The sequence below is a fragment of the Emiliania huxleyi genome (genome assembly GCF_000372725.1).
Source record: "Emiliania huxleyi CCMP1516 unplaced genomic scaffold EMIHUscaffold_72, whole genome shotgun sequence".
In the NCBI taxonomy this organism is placed as follows: domain Eukaryota; phylum Haptophyta; order Isochrysidales; family Noelaerhabdaceae; genus Emiliania; species Emiliania huxleyi.
Window position 1 is genome coordinate 179,087 of NW_005196603.1, and position 15,678 is coordinate 194,764.

Here is a 15,678-nt window from a genome sequence, read left to right on the forward strand (position 1 = left end):
GCGGGCTGCGACTGCCCTCTTGCGAATCGACCACGCCGTCTTGCGTTCGAGCCGCGAGTGCCGAAAGGCTGTCAAAGTCGACAGTGCCGTCCGCGAGATATGGGATACGCCGCACCCGAAAAGCGTCGTCCGCCTGACTGCACGCTTGGCGCGAGGAGTAGTAGAGGCGGCCAGAGGGCGCTCGAGCGAGCTCTTCCACGATGGCTGCCAGAGGTTCGGGCACCAACGTCCGGCAAACCCGGAAAGTGGGTCAAAATGACCACCCACACGTGTAGGCGCGTATCTTAGCTAAGGCTCGCGCCCTGACGTGTAAGTGCTCATGTGCACCGAGCCCATATACGCACCTGCAAGTGTGGACGCGAGTATTAACTAAGATGAGCGCCCACACATGAGGATGCGCGTCTGCGTCCAGGTAGCCCAGATACGCGTCTTCGTGTCTGGGCGCTTATCTTGAGTAAGGCTCGCGCCTACACGTGTAGCTGCGTATCTTGAGATGAGCGCCCACGCGTGTGGCGCCTATCTTAGCTAGTACTCGCGGTGTCGGCGTGGGTGCTTGGCGGTCAGCATACGCTCCCACACATGCAGACGCGAATATTAGTCAATATGAGCGCTCACACGTGCAGGCGCGTATGTTGACATACGCACCTCCTGCGCATATGGCGCTCAAAAGTGAATAGTTTTGGGTGATACGCGCTCAAGTCGCCTGTGTCATCTGTCCCTGGCTTGCTGGGCGCTGCTTTATGGCGGATCTCCTTGATGCCGCGGAGGATGATGCCGGCGCCGAGGTGCCCGCGGCGGCCGGGTAGCGAAGCGTTCAAACCACATGGCGGTCAGCAACATCGAGTGGAAAGACGTGGCGACGGTCGTCGAGCCAGCCGTGGCCAAGTGTCTCAACCCCGGCCTGCGCGAGAGGAGGACTTGACGGAGGAGGCCGCACCTTCTTTGTCGTCCGCAAGCGCCCCGAGGGGGCCGCCGTGAAGTATTGGCGCTCATCTCAAGATACGCAGCTACACGTGTAGGCGCGAGCCTTACTCAAGATAAGCGCCCAGACACGAAGACGCGTATCTGGGCTACCTGGATGGACGCAGGCGCGCATCCTCATGCGTGGGCGCTCATCTTAGTTAATACTCGCGTCCACACATGCAGGTGCGTATGGGAGGCGGCCTGAGCCAGCCAGCGTTGCGTCGGCCAGGCATGAGGGCAGTGGCGGTGTATCCGCGAGAGAGCCGGCATGAGGGCGCCCCGCTTTCTTTTTTCGTCGTGCACAAGCACTGGTGAGGGACTTTTCCGGGAAATCGCTGTTCACACACGAAAAGAAAAAGCTCGCGCAATTGTGACACGCGCGACCGCCGAGACGCGGGCGGAAGGGCGTGCGCACGCCGCCACCCCGAGCAACCGCTTCTCACTGAAGGCGCTCGCCTTCCGTGCCGGTGACCACCGCGCTAGAGCCGTGCTTCCCCGCCATGACGCCGTCCGCGACAGCGCGCGGGAGGGCCCACTCTGTGATGAGTGTCAGGAACCATCGGGCGACCGCCAAGAAAATCTGCCCTCGTCACTCTCGCAGGTACAACATGGGTTGCGGGTCTTCGACTTTTGAAGAAGGACAGACGCCGAAATGCGGCATCGCCCTCCTCGACGAGGCCGCCGTCACGAGCGGCGGCATCGCCAGCAAACTGTCTGAGGTCAACAGCGCGTTTGAGGTGCGAGTGCGAGCCAAAACCTTCCCTGCGCTAAAGAGGGCGTCTCCAGCGACCGATCATTCTGCCCCTGCGCTATCACCCGCTGACCCGTCACCTGGAGGTCGAGCATCAGTTTGGCCACCTCCGTCCTAGTCGGCGCACTCACCCTCTCCTTCATAGCCGGGCGTTATTAGGCCGTGCTCAAGGCTCTGCGCGCGTACGTCAAGGCGGCCGTGTCCAACTTTGCCGAATCGGGGATGTCCAACCCCCTGGCGGAGATTGTCGGAGCCTTTACTGCGAACGTCTCGTTCATGAACGGAGCGTGCCCGATCGTGATTGATTTCGGTAAGCTCGAGATCGCGGGCATCGCCAACGCCGTCATGCAGGAGCTTAAGGATGCTGAGACCGCGGTTGCTTCCGCGCTTGAGGGCCTCGCAAAGGTCATCGGGGACATCGAGAAGCTTGTCAACACGTGCCAGAAGTACCTTGACAACCCTGAAGCCGCCCTCAGCGAGGCTATGACGGGCAACATCTGCAACGCAATGACGGTTGGCAAGCGCATCTGCGGCGCCATCAAGGAGCTGAAACCCCGCCTGAACGCCGTCAAGACGCACGGCGAGGCCCTCTGCGGAGAGGTGACGGACGTGATCACTATATCGGAGACGAAGGCGGCATCGGCGGACAAGGCGGCCGAGGCGAACCCGGACGCCGCCACGCTGGTGGCGCTCCTCTACCCGCTGTACAAGGACCCCAACCGGCCCCCGCCAAAGTACCTTCAAATTGGCGAGCACGGCGCGGCGGGGACTGTGCTAGAGTCAAACGCCGCGCCAGACGCCGCGCCAGACGACGTCAAAGAGGTCGCAACGTTCGCGACGGAGATGGTGACGGAGGCAGCGCCAGAGGCCGCCAAGGCGATGGCGTCCGCGGCCGAGGCGGCGGCCGAGGCGGCGGAGGTGGTCGAGGCGGCGACGGCGGCCGAGACGGCGAAGGCCGAGGCGGCGAAGGTGGCCGAGGCGGCGGCGGCGGCCGAGGCGGCGAAGGTGGCCGAGGCGGCGAAGGCCGAGGCGGCGAAGGTGGCCGAGGCGGAGGCGAAGGCGGAGGTGGCGGCGAAGGCCGAGGCGGCGGCGGCGGCCGAGGCGGCGAAGGCCGAGGCGGCGAAGGTGGCCGAGGCGGCAAAGGTGGCCGAGGCAGCGGCGGCGGCCGAGGCGGCGAAGGTGGCCGAGGTGGCCAAAGCGGCCAAGGCAGCGGCGGCGGCTGAGGCAAAAGCGGCGGCGGCGAAGGCGAGGAAGGCAGCGGAGGCTGTTACCGCTGCCGTACCGGCGCTGCCTCGCTCGATCTTCTAGAATCTCCCCCCGAGACCGGGTGCGGGTCTCCGGCGCCGGCAGCGAAGTTCGTATGTGGGTCGAGCCATCGACGCCGGGTGCGAAGTTCGCGACACTAAATAAAACAGCGCTCCATCAACATTGACACTTGGTGTGTGGTGTCCGTTTTAATAATTTATTTATTTGACAGCGTTGCGCCCATGGCGCCCTTCATGGCGCCCTTCACCTCAGGTACGTGCGCCAACTCGACCATGGGCAACCACGCTCGTCAGTGGGGAAAAAACCAAAGCGGAAAGGTGGCCCCAAGAGCGTCGACCGCACGGCCTACTCGCCCAAGTACTCGCTCTCTTTTACGTCCCACCATGCAGAGCGCAGCTCTCTCTCTGTTGTGCGAGGCGTGAACCGCGCCATTCGCTCTCACCTGGCAACCCTGTCTGCACGTCTCGCGCGCGCGTGAACAGGGCTCCAGGCCACGTGCCCCGCACGAGTGCATACGCCAGCTCAAGCGCGAGTTACTGACGGCGGTGGGAGTGTCGGAGAGCGAGGAGTAAGCGAGGAGCGCTCTCCGCGCGCCCAGCAGCGCCGCCCGCTCGTGCACAGCGGGGTAGATCTAGGGCAAGGTGATGGCATTATCTTTCTTCGCATAATTCATCGTATGTCCATGTATTGTGTATCGCGCGCCTTGGCGCGCGGTTTTTTTCTTTTCTTCGCGATGTCCAAACCGCCGCGCCGCCGCTCACACCGCCACGCCTCCACCGCTCCCTCGCCAGAAGCGCCCTCGCCAGACGCGCCGCCGCCCGCCCGCCTGCTCGACCTCCCCAGGGAGATCCTCGAGCGCGCCCTCTCCCGCTGCGACAGCCCCGTCGACATCGCTCGCGTCGGGGCCGTCTCGCTGCTCTTTCACTCGCTCGCGGAGCAGGGCATCCGCTTGTGGGCGCAAGAGCGCGGCTTCGAGCTGCCAGCGCAGCCAGAGGGCGAGACCTGCGCCGTGCGGTGGCTGTGCTATTCGGCGTTGCTGCACGAGTCCAACCCGCCGGCGAGGGCGGCGGGATGCCACTACACCAGCCTCTTCATTGACGGCGAGGGGCGGCTCTCGTCGTGCGGCTCGGCGCCGGACTACGACCCAATCCCCGGGCTGCTCGGCCACGGCGAGGGCGTGACGCGGCTCAACACACCGACCCGCCTCCCGTCGACGCTGGGTGACGAGCGCGCCGTGAGCGTCTCGGTTGGAGGTGGCCACAGCCTCGCCATCACCGACGGCGGCGCTGTGTGGAGCTGGGGCGATGGAGACTATGGCACGTTGGGCCACGGCGATCGGCAGGACCAGGGGCAGCCGCAGAAGGTCGAGGCCTTTGGTGGCCAGCGTGTCATGGCTGTGACGGCTGGAGGCAGTCACAGCCTCGCCCTCACCGCCGATGGCGCCGTTTGGAGCTGGGGCTGGGGCAACTCTGGCCGGCTAGGCCACGGCGACCAGCAGCGGCAGCTGCTGCCGAAGAAGGTCGAGGCCTTTGCTGGGCGGCGCGTCGTCGCCGTGTCGGCTGGAGTTAGCCACAGCCTCGCCCTCACCGCCGGCGGCGCTGTCTGGAGCTGGGGCTTTGGAGGCGATGGCAGGTTGGGCCACGGCGACACGCAGGACCAGTTGCTGCCGAAGAGGATCGAGGCTTTGGCTGGCCAGCGCGTCGTCGCTGTCTCGGCGGAAGATCACAGCCTCGCCACCACCGCCGACGGAGCTGTCTGGAGCTGGGGCAGTGGAGGCTATGGCAAGCTGGGCCACGGCGACCAGCAGAGCCAGCTGCTGCCGAAGAAGGTCGAGGCCTTTACTGGACAGCGCGTAATCACTGTGTCGGCGGGAGGTAGGCACAGCCTCGCCCTCGCCGCCGACGGCTCCGTCTGTAGCTGGGGCCTTGGAGGTGATGGCCGGCTGGGCCACGGTGACGAGCAGCGCCAGCTGCTGCCGAAGAAGATCGAGGCCTTCGCTGGGCGGCGCGTCGTCGCTGTCTCGGCTGGAAGCTGCCACAGCCTCGCCCTCGCCGCCGATGGCGCTGTTTATGCTTGGGGCGAGGGCGAGCACGGCTGCCTGGGCCACGGAGAGGACCTTTCGAACCAGCTGCTGCCCAAGAAGGTTGAGGCGTGGTCGCCGGGGCCGTGAGAAAGCCCGCGCAGTTGGACAAGGAGGGGATGGTCCGGCTTCTCGCGGGCTCAACGAGGAGAGGGTTTGGCTCGGCGTCACGGGCGTGGCGAGCCCGAGGGTGGGCGCGGCGGCGGCGATGGTGGCGAAAGCCGCGGCGGCGGCGCGGAGGAGGCCGCGGCCGCTATGGAGGCGGGAGAGGACGTGAGATCATGTGTGAGGCTGCGTTGGCCTTTGAGTCTTGTGCGTGCCTTGGCTCTTGTGCGTGCTGCCGTGCGAAGAGGCTCTTGGCAGAGAGAGAGGCTATTCCAGAGGCTTCTGTAGTCGCGAGTTTGTGTGTGTTCGCGCGTCTTGCGAGTCAAAGGCAGTCGAAGGCAAACCATGTCGCCGACGCCGGAGGAAACAAATCTCACGCCGGAATTCGCGAACGATTTTCTTTTTCTCGCGTCAGTCCCGTGCCCAGTGTTGTGCGAGGGAGTTGTGGTAAAATTCTTTTTCTCGCGATGTCCAAACCGCCGCGCCGCCGCTCGCGCCGCCTCGCCTCCGCCTCGACCGCCGCTCCCTCGCCAGACGCGCCGCCGCCCGCCCGCTTGCTCGACCTCCCCAGGGAGCTCCTCGAGCGCGCCCTGTCTCGCTGCGACAGCCCCGCCGACATCGCTCGCGCCGCGGCCGTCTCGCTCCTCTTTCACACCTCGCTTGCGGAGGAGGGCATCCGCTTGTGGGCGCAAGAGCGCGGCTTCGAGCTGCCGCCGCCGCCAGCGGGCGAGGTCTGCGCCGTGCGGTGGCTGTGCTATTCGGCGTTGCTGCACGAGTCCAACCCGCCGGCGAGGGCGGCGGGATGCCACTACACCAGCCTCTTCATTGACGGCGAGGGGCGGCTCTCGTCGTGCGGCTCGGCGCCGGACTACAACCCAATCCCCGGGCTGCTCGGCCACGGCGAGGGCGTGACGCGGCTCAACACACCGACCCGCCTCCCGTCGACGCTGGGTGACGAGCGCGCCGTGAGCGTCTCGGTTGGAGGTGGCCACAGCCTCGCCCTCACCGCGCACGGCAGTGTCTGGAGCTGGGGCGATGGATTCTTTGGCAAGCTGGGCCACGGCGACCAGCAGGACCAGTGGCAGCCGCAGAAGGTCGAGGCCTTTGGTGGCCAGCGTGTCATGGCTGTGACGGCTGGAGGCAGTCACAGCCTCGCCCTCACCGCCGATGGCGCCGTTTGGAGCTGGGGCTGGGGCAACTCTGGCCGGCTAGGCCACGGCGACCAGCAGCGGCAGCTGCTGCCGAAGAAGGTCGAGGCCTTTGCTGGGCGGCGCGTCGTCGCCGTGTCGGCTGGAGTTAGCCACAGCCTCGCCCTCACCGCCGGCGGCGCTGTCTGGAGCTGGGGCGATGGAGACTACGGCCAGCTGGGCCACGGCGACACGCAGGACCAGTTGCTGCCGAAGAGGATCGAGGCCTTGGCTGGCCAGCGCGTCATCGCTGTCTCGGCTGGATATAGCCACAGCCTCGCCCTCACCGCCGACGGCGCTGTCTGGAGCTGGGGCGGTGGAGACTACGGCAAGCTGGGCCACGGCGACCAGCAGAGCCAGCTGCTGCCGAAGAAGGTCGAGGCCTTTACTGGACAGCGCGTAATCACTGTGTCGGCGGGAGGTAGGCACAGCCTCGCCCTCGCCGCCGACGGCTCCGTCTGTAGCTGGGGCCTTGGAGGTGATGGCCGGCTGGGCCACGGTGACGAGCAGCGCCAGCTGCTGCCGAAGAAGATCGAGGCCTTCGCTGGGCGGCGCGTCGTCGCTGTCTCGGCTGGAAGCTGCCACAGCCTCGCCCTCGCCGCCGATGGCGCTGTTTATGCTTGGGGCGAGGGCGAGCACGGCTGCCTGGGCCACGGAGAGGACCTTTCGAACCAGCTGCTGCCCAAGAAGGTCGAGGCGTGGTCGCCGGGGCCGTGAGAAAGCCCGCGCAGTTGGACAAGGAGGGGATGGTCCGGCTTCTCGCGGGCTCAACGAGGAGAGGGTTTGGTTCGGCGTCACGGGCGTGGCGAGCCCGAGGGTGGGCGCGGCGGCGGCGATGGTGGCGAAAGCCGCGGCGGCGGCGCGGAGGAGGCCGCGGCCGCTATGGAGGCGGGAGCGGACGCGACATCATGTGTGAGGCTGCGTTGGCTCTTGAGTCTTGTGCGTGCCTTGGCTCTTGTGCGTGCTGCCGTGCGAAGAGGCTCTTGGCAGAGAGAGAGGCTATTCCAGAGGCTTCTGTAGTCGCGCCATCGCCGTCGGGGAGAGGGGGGACGACACTCTGGGGGGCGGGGGAGGCGGGGGCCCTAGAGGGTATCCATGCGGGGGGGAGATGGGGTCCCACGGCCCGCCGCAGGCGCCGATTTTTTCGGCACTTTTTTCTTTTTTGGGCGATTTTTTACTTGTTTTCAAGGAATTCGCCGGTCTTGCGGCGCCATGCTATCACGCCTTGCGACAGCCTGTCGGCGCTGCTGACCGTGCCCTGCTGAACAATTGACCACCTGCATAGCTCGCGGCCTTAGTATCCACCATTCAGTGACGACCTGATCGTACGGCCAGTAGGAAGGTGTCCTTCCAGCGCGTGCACGCTTCTGACGCTATGCGCGTCACAAACTGCCTCGGCGACTGGCTGCTGGCACTCTCGAGGCTATGCCTACACAGCCTCGCGCGCATGGGCAGTCAGGAGGGGCCATGCACCTTCTCCGGACAGCGCCGGTGCCTCTCTCTTGGACCGGCAAACTTGGTGGTCTCGTGTCACCAATGTGGGACCAGTGCGGCGGATCGCGCCATCGACAGCTCTGAACTGCGCCTCACCACTGACCGGGAAGGCCGCCAAGTGGGCCAGCACCGGTCACACATTGTGGCAGCAGTCAGCAGTTATCTGATAGCTAGAGCAGCAGCGTCAGGGTCGCAGGGTCGGATCATGTCAAGCCTCTCGCCCGGCCGGCCGCGTGCAGACGTCGGCCTGTCTGCTGTCTGGAGTGATCTGTCGGCGGTCAGTACGACCGATCAGGTCGGAGTTTTCTGATGGCTAGAGGATCTATCTGTATGTACTCCTCGAGATCTCTCCAAATCTGCCCTCTGATCAACCGTGATCATTCGGGAAGTCGGTGCTAGCGGAGACTAGCGGAGCCGGAGCCCCGTTTCCGCACTGCGGCGCGGCGCACGGTGCCTCCGGGGGCCCCCGCCTCCCCCCAGAGGGACGACACTGCTTCGGCAGCGTGCACCTCGATCCTGCACCGTGTTTGTTATGACCCCCCCCAATGAACACACCAGTGAGGGAGGGCGAGACGATCGAGGGATCCCGTACCATGCGGAATCGACCCTATCCAGTGCTCAAGTGCTCAAGTTGGGCCCTCTGTGTGGTGCACGCCCTCCGAGCGGGGCGGGGTCTGCCCGTCGGGTTGCTGCCCTAATCCCGCTAGGGTTGGCTGCTATATTTATTTATTTATACACTGCAGGCATCCGAACCGTCCCGACTTCCTAAGAAAGAAACAACGCGTTAGCGATGGGCGGAGAGCCCCTTCTACCGGCTGCATCCGAGCCGTCAGCCACCGCAAGGGAGCGTGGCTATGCTCGGCTGACCGACGCGCAGAAGAGCGCACCGCACCGCTCCAACGTGGCGGGCAGAGCTTTCCTGCTCGGCTGCGCAGCACTTGCGTTGCTGTTGGTCGTGCTGGCGCTGCTCGCCCGCCTGGCTGCTTGGAATCGGCGCGATGTGGTGGCCGAGGCCTGGATGGAGCGCCACACGCCCCTCTACGGCGTCAACGTCGGTGGCTGGCTGGTCCTCGAGAAGTGGCTGTGCGGAACCACCTCCCTCCGCACGAAATGCTGCGGCGAGGTGGCGTCGCCCTACTCGGCCGCGGCTGCGGGCGACAGTGAGGACGAGTTTTCCCTCACCGCGCGTCTGCGAGCTGCGGATGAGCTCGACGCGATCGACGCCTTCCGCTCCGCGCGCGTCTCGAGCGTCGACTTCGAGGCCATGGCCTCCGCGGGCGTGACCGCCGTGCGCGTGCCATTCCCGTGGTGGGTGGCACGGGAGCCGGCGCCGCCCGGCTCGGAGGCTTGGCGCGAGGGCGCTGGCGGGTACCACGTGGGCCGCGGCATCGAGCTGCTCGACCAGGTCGTGTCAAATGCGGAGCGGCACTCGCTCTCGTTGCTCCTCGAGCTGCACGCGGCGCCGGGCGGGCAGTCGGGCAGGCAGACCACCGGCCGCTCCGACCCGACCTGGGAGCCGTCGCGCTTCGACGCCGACGGGGCCCTCTCGGCGCTGCGGCTCGTGGCTACGCGGTACAATTCGTCGCGCTCCGTCGTCGCCATCTCGCCGCTCAACGAGCCCGAGCTGCCAAACGAGGTACTGTTGCCCTACTACAAGCGCGCCTACGAGACCGTCCGCGGCAGCGGCATGCGCGCCGGCCAGGTCGCCTTTGTACTGCAGCTCTACGGGCTCGGCGCCATCTTCTCGCTCGGGTGGGCGGCCCTCGACTCGCCCGAGGGGCTGCCGGCGGCGCGCTACCCAAACATCATTTTCGACCTGCACCTGTACTACGGCGTCCTCGTGCCACCTTTTCCGGCCCTCTTTGATCGGCTGGCCTCGCCGCACTTCGTCGCCGGCCCACTCGTCCATCTCGAGTCAATGCTGCTCGACGTGGGCAGCCGGCCGGCGCTGACGGGCGAGTGCGACGCGGCCACGGAGCGGTGGCGGTCACCATGAGGGGCGCAATGCCGAGCTGGCCATACCTCCCCCCGCCCCAGGTGGTCACTCCGGACGCCGTACGCCACGGACGACCAAAGCGCCCTACCGCGGCGCTTTGACGCGCAGAGCGACGGCGAGCACAATGCGACGATGCGCGCGTTGGGGAGGGCGCAGCTTGGCGAGCCGCCCCACGACAAGGCCGAGAGGATTATCACAACCACGCCGTCGTTGAGCTGGCCTCTTGCTCCATGTAGGCGCCCACTACGGCGCGAGTTCAATTTTTGCGCGCTTGCTCGGGGGTCGGACCCGCCGCGCCGGCGCCTTCTTCTGGACGTGGGGCGGCGCGCCGCACGGCGAGGAGGAGTTCTGGAGCTTCGAGGTCGCTATCGAGCGTGGGTGGCTTCCGCCGGTGCGGATGTGGGGGAGTCCACCAAATAGATGAGACTGTCTCTACTGTATAAAACTTCGAGCTGCGACAGTGCGTGCGCGCTCTGTCTCACGCGCAGAATTTTACACGTCTTTCGGCGCGGAGCGTTCCAAAGTGCAAAGAAGGCAAGCGGCAACGGCAACACCGCGCAGAGAGAAAGTAGTTCGCGCACGTACGGGACTCCGCAACAGGAGACGCCGGTGTCAGCCGCGATTCTCGGGGGCTGCCCCGACAGAGCCGTGCCGCGTTTCGTCCCATCTGTAGAAGACTGAGGCCACGGGCGGGCACTTCAGCACCAGCATTCTCTCGTGCTCCGCCTTCGCGCACGCGAGAGAGCGGGGGGTGAGGCGCGCTCGGGCCTCCGGCTGCGATTTGTCTGCAAAAGAGGAGCGTGCGTTGCTACGTATCACCTGCAAGAGTGCCCGCTTTGGCTCCCGCCGTTGCAGCGCGTTCAGGTGCACGCCGACAGGCACGCCGGTGTCTGGACGGAGGGGAGGGCCTCTGCCACTCGCCCCTCCAAGCAGCCGCGCTAAGGCCCAGAGTGTTGTTGCAACATCTAGAGCACCGCGGTATCCGTAGGTTTCGATGGCAAAGCGCGCCGCCTCGCTGGCGTTGGGCACGCCGCGTAGGCCAAGCCCACGCCAGCGTTTCGACTGCAGCTGCGCCGAGAGCCACATGTCGGCAATCACCGTGCGCCACTCGAGAAAGTCGTCGCTAGACGCCTGCGATGTTGCAATGGCTGTTCGGTTCCAAGACCCAGTGAGCAGAGGTCTGATGACGCTAGTCGGCAGTACACGGGGCGGGGGGAGGGGACCGCCTCGACGGCGAGAAGCCTACATGATTCGATTGAGGCGTTTGCGGGCCGGAGAGACGGCAACACGGCATTCATCCACTGCCGGTTGCAGCGTCAGCACGTCTTGGCGCCGCCAGAGCGAGAGGCCGCTGTTGCCGACGCAGGCAAAGGCGCCGTCGTGGAAGGCGCCATCGGGACGCTGATCGTCCGGGCTAATGACGCTCTGTGCCAGACGCCCGCTGGCGCTGCTACTACGGAGAGCGCTCCTGCGGAGCTTGGGTCGGAAGGGTCGCGTCACGGCGAGAGGATGATGAGCGTGGCAGACTCTCGGGTGCCACGGCGCCCCGATGTACGAGTAGCCTTCGTCGACGAAGTGCCGCAGCGACCAGGTGGGCGACGGGCAGAGGCAGGTGTCGAGTTCAAATAGCAGCACGTGCGGCGCGGAGAAGGACCTGGACGGAGAGAGAGCGCTCAGTGAGATGACCGCCCCATAGGCGAGCGCAACTGCTGGCCTCTGCCGCCTCTTGCAGATCCTGCAGCTGCAGCTCCACAGCACGGGAGAGAGAGAGAGAGAGAGAGAGAGAGAGAGAGAGAGAGAGAGAGAGAGAGAGAGAGAGAGAGAGAGAGAGAGAGAGAGAGAGAGAGAGAGAGAGAGAGAGAGATGCACCTCCAGAAGTCAGTCTTCAGGATGAGCCGGTTGTACCACGCCCTCGAATTCTCTCCCGTCATGCGCTTCAGCCGTAGAGCGGCGCACGTCCCGGCATTGGCGCAACGGAGCGCATGACGGAGGCCGCTCAGCTTGTAGAGGCGCTGGCGCACGGTACGGGAGAGGTTGGCGTCTGCTGACACCCAGGCGTGCACCACCCATTGCTCGTCAAGAAGCTCTCGTACATTGAGCAGCGTCGAGGCCAATGCGTGCGCGAACCCTGGTCCGGTACGAAGGTCGACAATGACGGCGTCGCCGATCATACACGCGAGGAGCCACGTGCGCCAGCCAATGGGTGGCCGTCGCGCGACCGAGACAGGCACAGATCAAAACATGGCGCCGAATCGCCGATTTGATCACCGACCTGGAGCTCGGGGCAGGAGGCGACGCCTCTGCAACGGAGGCGGCGGCGGAGGAGTGAGGTGACGGCGCGAAAGGGCGATATCCTGGGAGAAAGGTGGGATGGGTGGATGGGGCACGGAGGGCACTCAGCTTTTGCAGCACACGAGTTCTGTACCTGTGTTAGTGGCAGTGCGCGCCTCCCAGTCCTGTGCTAGAGCGCTCAAAGGGAGGGATGGGACACATCACACCGCGCGCTTTTTTTTGTTTTTTGAGAGCGCCTTCGTTGTTAATAAGAAACAGGAGGGGTCCCTTGTTGGGAGGAATCCATTGGTGTTTTTCTGCCAGGCCCACATCGATCATGTCAGTGCAGGTTCATCCTCATGTGACATGTCAAGAAAGAAATCCCGGGAGTCAACACCAGATTTGGTTAGGATCGTACGTGAGCCAGCGCAGGAACCAGTTCACCCCGCATACACGCCTTCCCTGGGCGCGGGAGGACCCCGCCCGTGTAGCGTGTTGCGTGACTGTTGTCACTGTGCCGCGTGGGAAGCTTTGTGCCAGGCGAGACATCTTCCGGCAAGGCGACTTGTCGGACTCTTTCTACGCGCGCGAGAGCGGCCAGGCGGAGGTGTTGCCGGTGCGGCCTCTTCAAGTGTGGCGAGGACAGCCGAGATGTTCACAGCACGACTCAACCAACAGAGGGCGGGAAGCCGGCGCGAACCGCCACCATGGAGGCGAGCCGCGCCGAACTCGCCGCCGAGCGTAGCCCTCGGGCACATGTGTGGCCTCCTGAGACGTGTGGCCTCCCCCCCTCCCGCACCTCTAGGCACAGGACATGGACGTCTCCGCCGACGCGCCGGTGGACAAGACGGCGCAGATGCATGCGGCCCAGGCAGACCTGCTACCGTGGGTGGAGAAGTACCGACCAAAGGACATGTCGGAGCTGGTGTCGCACGACGAGATAATCTCCACGATCACGCGGCTCATCGACGCCGGCAAGCTCCCCCACCTGCTGCTGTACGGCCCGCCCGGCACTGGCAAGACGTCGACGATCCTCGCGTGCGCGCGCCGAATGTACGGCAAGCGGTTCGCGAGCATGGTGCTCGAGCTGAACGCGTCGGACGACCGCGGGATCGACGTGGTGCGCGAGCAGATCAAGGAGTTCGCCTCGACGCGCCAGATGTGGACCTCGATGCCCAAGCTGATTGTGCTCGACGAGGCGGACAATATGACGAGCCCCGCGCAGATGGCGCTGCGGCGCGTGATCGAGAAGTACGTGTCGAACGTGCGCTTCTGCCTGATCTGCAACTACGCGTCCAAGATTATGCCCGCGCTGCAGTCGCGCACCACCCGCTTCCGCTTCGCACCCCTCACCGACGAGCAGGCGATCGGCCGCACCCAGCACGTCGCTGAGGCCGAGGGGGTTCGCGCCGCGGGCGGGGGCGTGGAGGCGTGCGTGGCCCTCGGGCGCGGCGACATGCGCCGCTGCCTCAACCTGCTGCAGTCGACCCACATGAGCTTCGGCCTCGTCTCTGAGGAGAATGTCTACCGCTGCGCCGGCCCGCGGACCCCGGCCGACACCGGCGGCGATGCTGCATGACGCGTCTCCGACCAATCCCTGACGCGTCTCTAGGCCAGCCGACGCCGGCCGACACGGACGCGATCTTCCGCTCGCTGATGGAGGAGGACTTCAGCACGGCGCTCTCCTCGGTGTGGTCGCGGCTGCAGGACCGCGTCGCGCTGCAGGGCGTACTTCCTAGACCTTTCCTAGACCGTTCCTGGAACCTTCCTGCAGGACCGCGGCGTCGCGCTGCAGGACGTGCTGACGGAGTTGCACCACCTCGTCCTCGCCCTCGAGGCCAAGCCCCTGCCCAAGGCGTCGCTCGTCGCCTCGCTCGCCGACGCCGAGGAGCGGCTCTCGGTCGGCACGTCGGAGAGGCTGCAGCTCGCCGGCTTGGTCGGCCTCTTCCAGCTCGCGCGCCCTCACCTCGGCGTCGCGGGCTAGTCGCTTGCCTGCCTCCCGCCCCCCCTTGGTTCCCCCGCCCCGCCGTGGACCCCGGCGGGTGCCACATGGACATGGCCCGTCGTGCTCCCACGCGGTCTCGGTGGCGCGGCTGGTGCCGACGGGACTACTTTCGTTCTCTGTGGACTGTGCATCATAAAGTAGCGTTAGCGCGACCAGCGAGCAGCAGCAAGGGGCCGCAGGCACACATTCGACTCAGGCTGTTTTTCTTGCTGTGAACTCCATTACGTACGTGTACGTGTACGTAGAACGTACTTTTAGCTTCCTCCGGAGAAAAGAGAGAGGGGTGAGGGCAGGGGGTTGTGTTCCCTAGGCCCCTAAGGGCCCTACGCGCGGCGTGAGAGCTCGGAAGCGAGCTTTGCACGGCGATCGAGGATGGCACGGTTCACCCCCTTCACCGAAGCGATGGAGATGCGTTCCGCGTGGTGTGACACAAATGAGAGGCGGGAGTGGGGCGAGGGTACGCGGTGCGGTCAACGCCCGAGCGTTGAGCCTTGCGCGCAAGGCGGTTGATCTTTGCAACTGCTGGCGGCGAGAAGCCACCGCCGAATGTCTCGTGGAGAAGCAGGTTGAACTTGTTTCGTTTGCCGAAGATCCCGTCATGGTAGTGGCCACGCTGCGACTTGACGTAGCCTTGGCCGGTGGTGTGGTCGAACGCCCGTTGACCACGGAACCCGCGTTGCTTGCAGCCCATGTTTGCAAGGCGGGCGCGCTCTTCGGTGTTGCCGAAGGCGAACTTGTCTCCAACGGAGCCGGGGTTGCCTCCGGTGTCGGTGCGGCCGACCCCAACGGGCAAGCCACCCCGGAGGGGGGTCCAAAGTTTGACCTCGCTGATCTCGTCTTTGCCCCCGGCTCAGCCAGGTCGGTTTTGTAGCCCTCGTTGAACTGTTTGGTGAGTTCTGGTTTTTCGGCATCTCCCATAACGGGCCGGGAGATGGAGACGGCGGCGACACAATCGTACCAGGCGCGAAGTACGCCGTCGTGAGGGCGCCGCCGGGCGGCGTTGTTGAGGAACCAGTCGCCATGGTAGTCCTTTGCACCACCGACTGTGTCCCCAAGCTCGAGTGCCCGCGTGACAGTCGAGCGGCACTGCGAGAGGTGAAGGCCGTTTCGGCGCTGAAGCTCGCCGATGAATATGTCGTCTGGAATGCATGTGGCATTGCTGCCGTCAAGTTTTGTGTCGAGCCACCGCCCCGCGTAAGGCTGGCGGGGCAGTTGAGACGTAGCGGATAGACTCGCGTAGACGTATTTTGGTGTCGCCGGGCTGCCAGTTGGCTGCCGTGTAGTCGTCGAGGGCGCGCCACTCCTTCTGCAGATCGAACCAGTTCCAGATAGTCTCGATGGCAGCAAGCGCCCGCGCGTACGGGCTTCCTGATTTGCAAGTGACGGTGTTGGAAGAGACTCAGAAGTGGGGAGGCTGACGCCCTTGGGGTAGAACTCAGAGATTTTGCCGCCGCGCAAGGTGTAGTAGATGTTGTCGTCGCGCGCGGCTCGGATGGAGGCCACCTCGTCTCGCCTCGAGAGCGCGGCTTTGTACGAGTTGACGGCGTCTCGTGCACCGTA

The 15,678-nt window shown here is 65.5% G+C and overlaps 6 protein-coding genes across 6 annotated transcripts; 5 read left to right on the top strand and 1 right to left on the bottom strand.

The window, feature by feature from the left end:
* Positions 1 to 823: 823 nt before the first annotated feature.
* On the top strand, positions 824 to 3,022 carry EMIHUDRAFT_105849 (hypothetical protein; the record flags this gene model as incomplete). Its single annotated transcript, XM_005761173.1, has 3 exons — positions 824 to 885; positions 1,565 to 1,700; positions 1,874 to 3,022. 3 exons carry the CDS (start codon positions 824 to 826, stop codon positions 3,020 to 3,022), a joined length of 1,347 nt encoding a protein of 448 aa, XP_005761230.1.
* A 3,238-nt stretch (positions 3,023 to 6,260) lies between these two features.
* Positions 6,261 to 7,196, top strand: EMIHUDRAFT_358730 (hypothetical protein). The gene has a single exon (XM_005761174.1). It carries the CDS (start codon positions 6,287 to 6,289, stop codon positions 7,067 to 7,069), a length of 783 nt encoding a protein of 260 aa, XP_005761231.1. The 5' UTR covers positions 6,261 to 6,286; the 3' UTR covers positions 7,070 to 7,196.
* A 531-nt stretch (positions 7,197 to 7,727) lies between these two features.
* On the top strand, positions 7,728 to 8,156 carry EMIHUDRAFT_217058 (hypothetical protein; the record flags this gene model as incomplete). The annotated part of the gene is made up of 1 exon (XM_005761175.1): positions 7,728 to 8,156. The coding sequence occupies one exon, from the start codon at positions 7,728 to 7,730 to the stop codon at positions 8,154 to 8,156; it is 429 nt and encodes a 142-aa protein (XP_005761232.1).
* A 480-nt stretch (positions 8,157 to 8,636) lies between these two features.
* EMIHUDRAFT_217059 (hypothetical protein) lies at positions 8,637 to 9,842 on the top strand (the record flags this gene model as incomplete). The annotated part of the gene is made up of 1 exon (XM_005761176.1): positions 8,637 to 9,842. One exon carries the CDS (start codon positions 8,637 to 8,639, stop codon positions 9,840 to 9,842), a length of 1,206 nt encoding a protein of 401 aa, XP_005761233.1.
* A 612-nt stretch (positions 9,843 to 10,454) lies between these two features.
* EMIHUDRAFT_217060 (hypothetical protein) lies at positions 10,455 to 12,013 on the bottom strand (the record flags this gene model as incomplete). Its single annotated transcript, XM_005761177.1, has 6 exons — positions 10,455 to 10,568; positions 10,662 to 10,732; positions 10,817 to 10,973; positions 11,145 to 11,267; positions 11,370 to 11,496; positions 11,712 to 12,013. The coding sequence occupies 6 exons, from the start codon at positions 12,011 to 12,013 to the stop codon at positions 10,455 to 10,457; spliced, it is 894 nt and encodes a 297-aa protein (XP_005761234.1).
* An 807-nt stretch (positions 12,014 to 12,820) lies between these two features.
* Positions 12,821 to 14,097, top strand: RFC5 (putative replication factor C subunit 5; the record flags this gene model as incomplete). The annotated part of the gene is made up of 4 exons (XM_005761250.1): positions 12,821 to 12,826; positions 12,919 to 13,651; positions 13,726 to 13,841; positions 13,888 to 14,097. The coding sequence occupies 4 exons, from the start codon at positions 12,821 to 12,823 to the stop codon at positions 14,095 to 14,097; spliced, it is 1,065 nt and encodes a 354-aa protein (XP_005761307.1).
* Positions 14,098 to 15,678: the final 1,581 nt, after the last annotated feature.

Bases quoted from the DNA above. Each gene is read 5' to 3' on its own strand.
- EMIHUDRAFT_358730 (XM_005761174.1), top strand. From the start codon at position 6,287: ATGGCTGTGACGGCTGGAGGCAGTCACAGCCTCGCCCTCACCGCCGAT.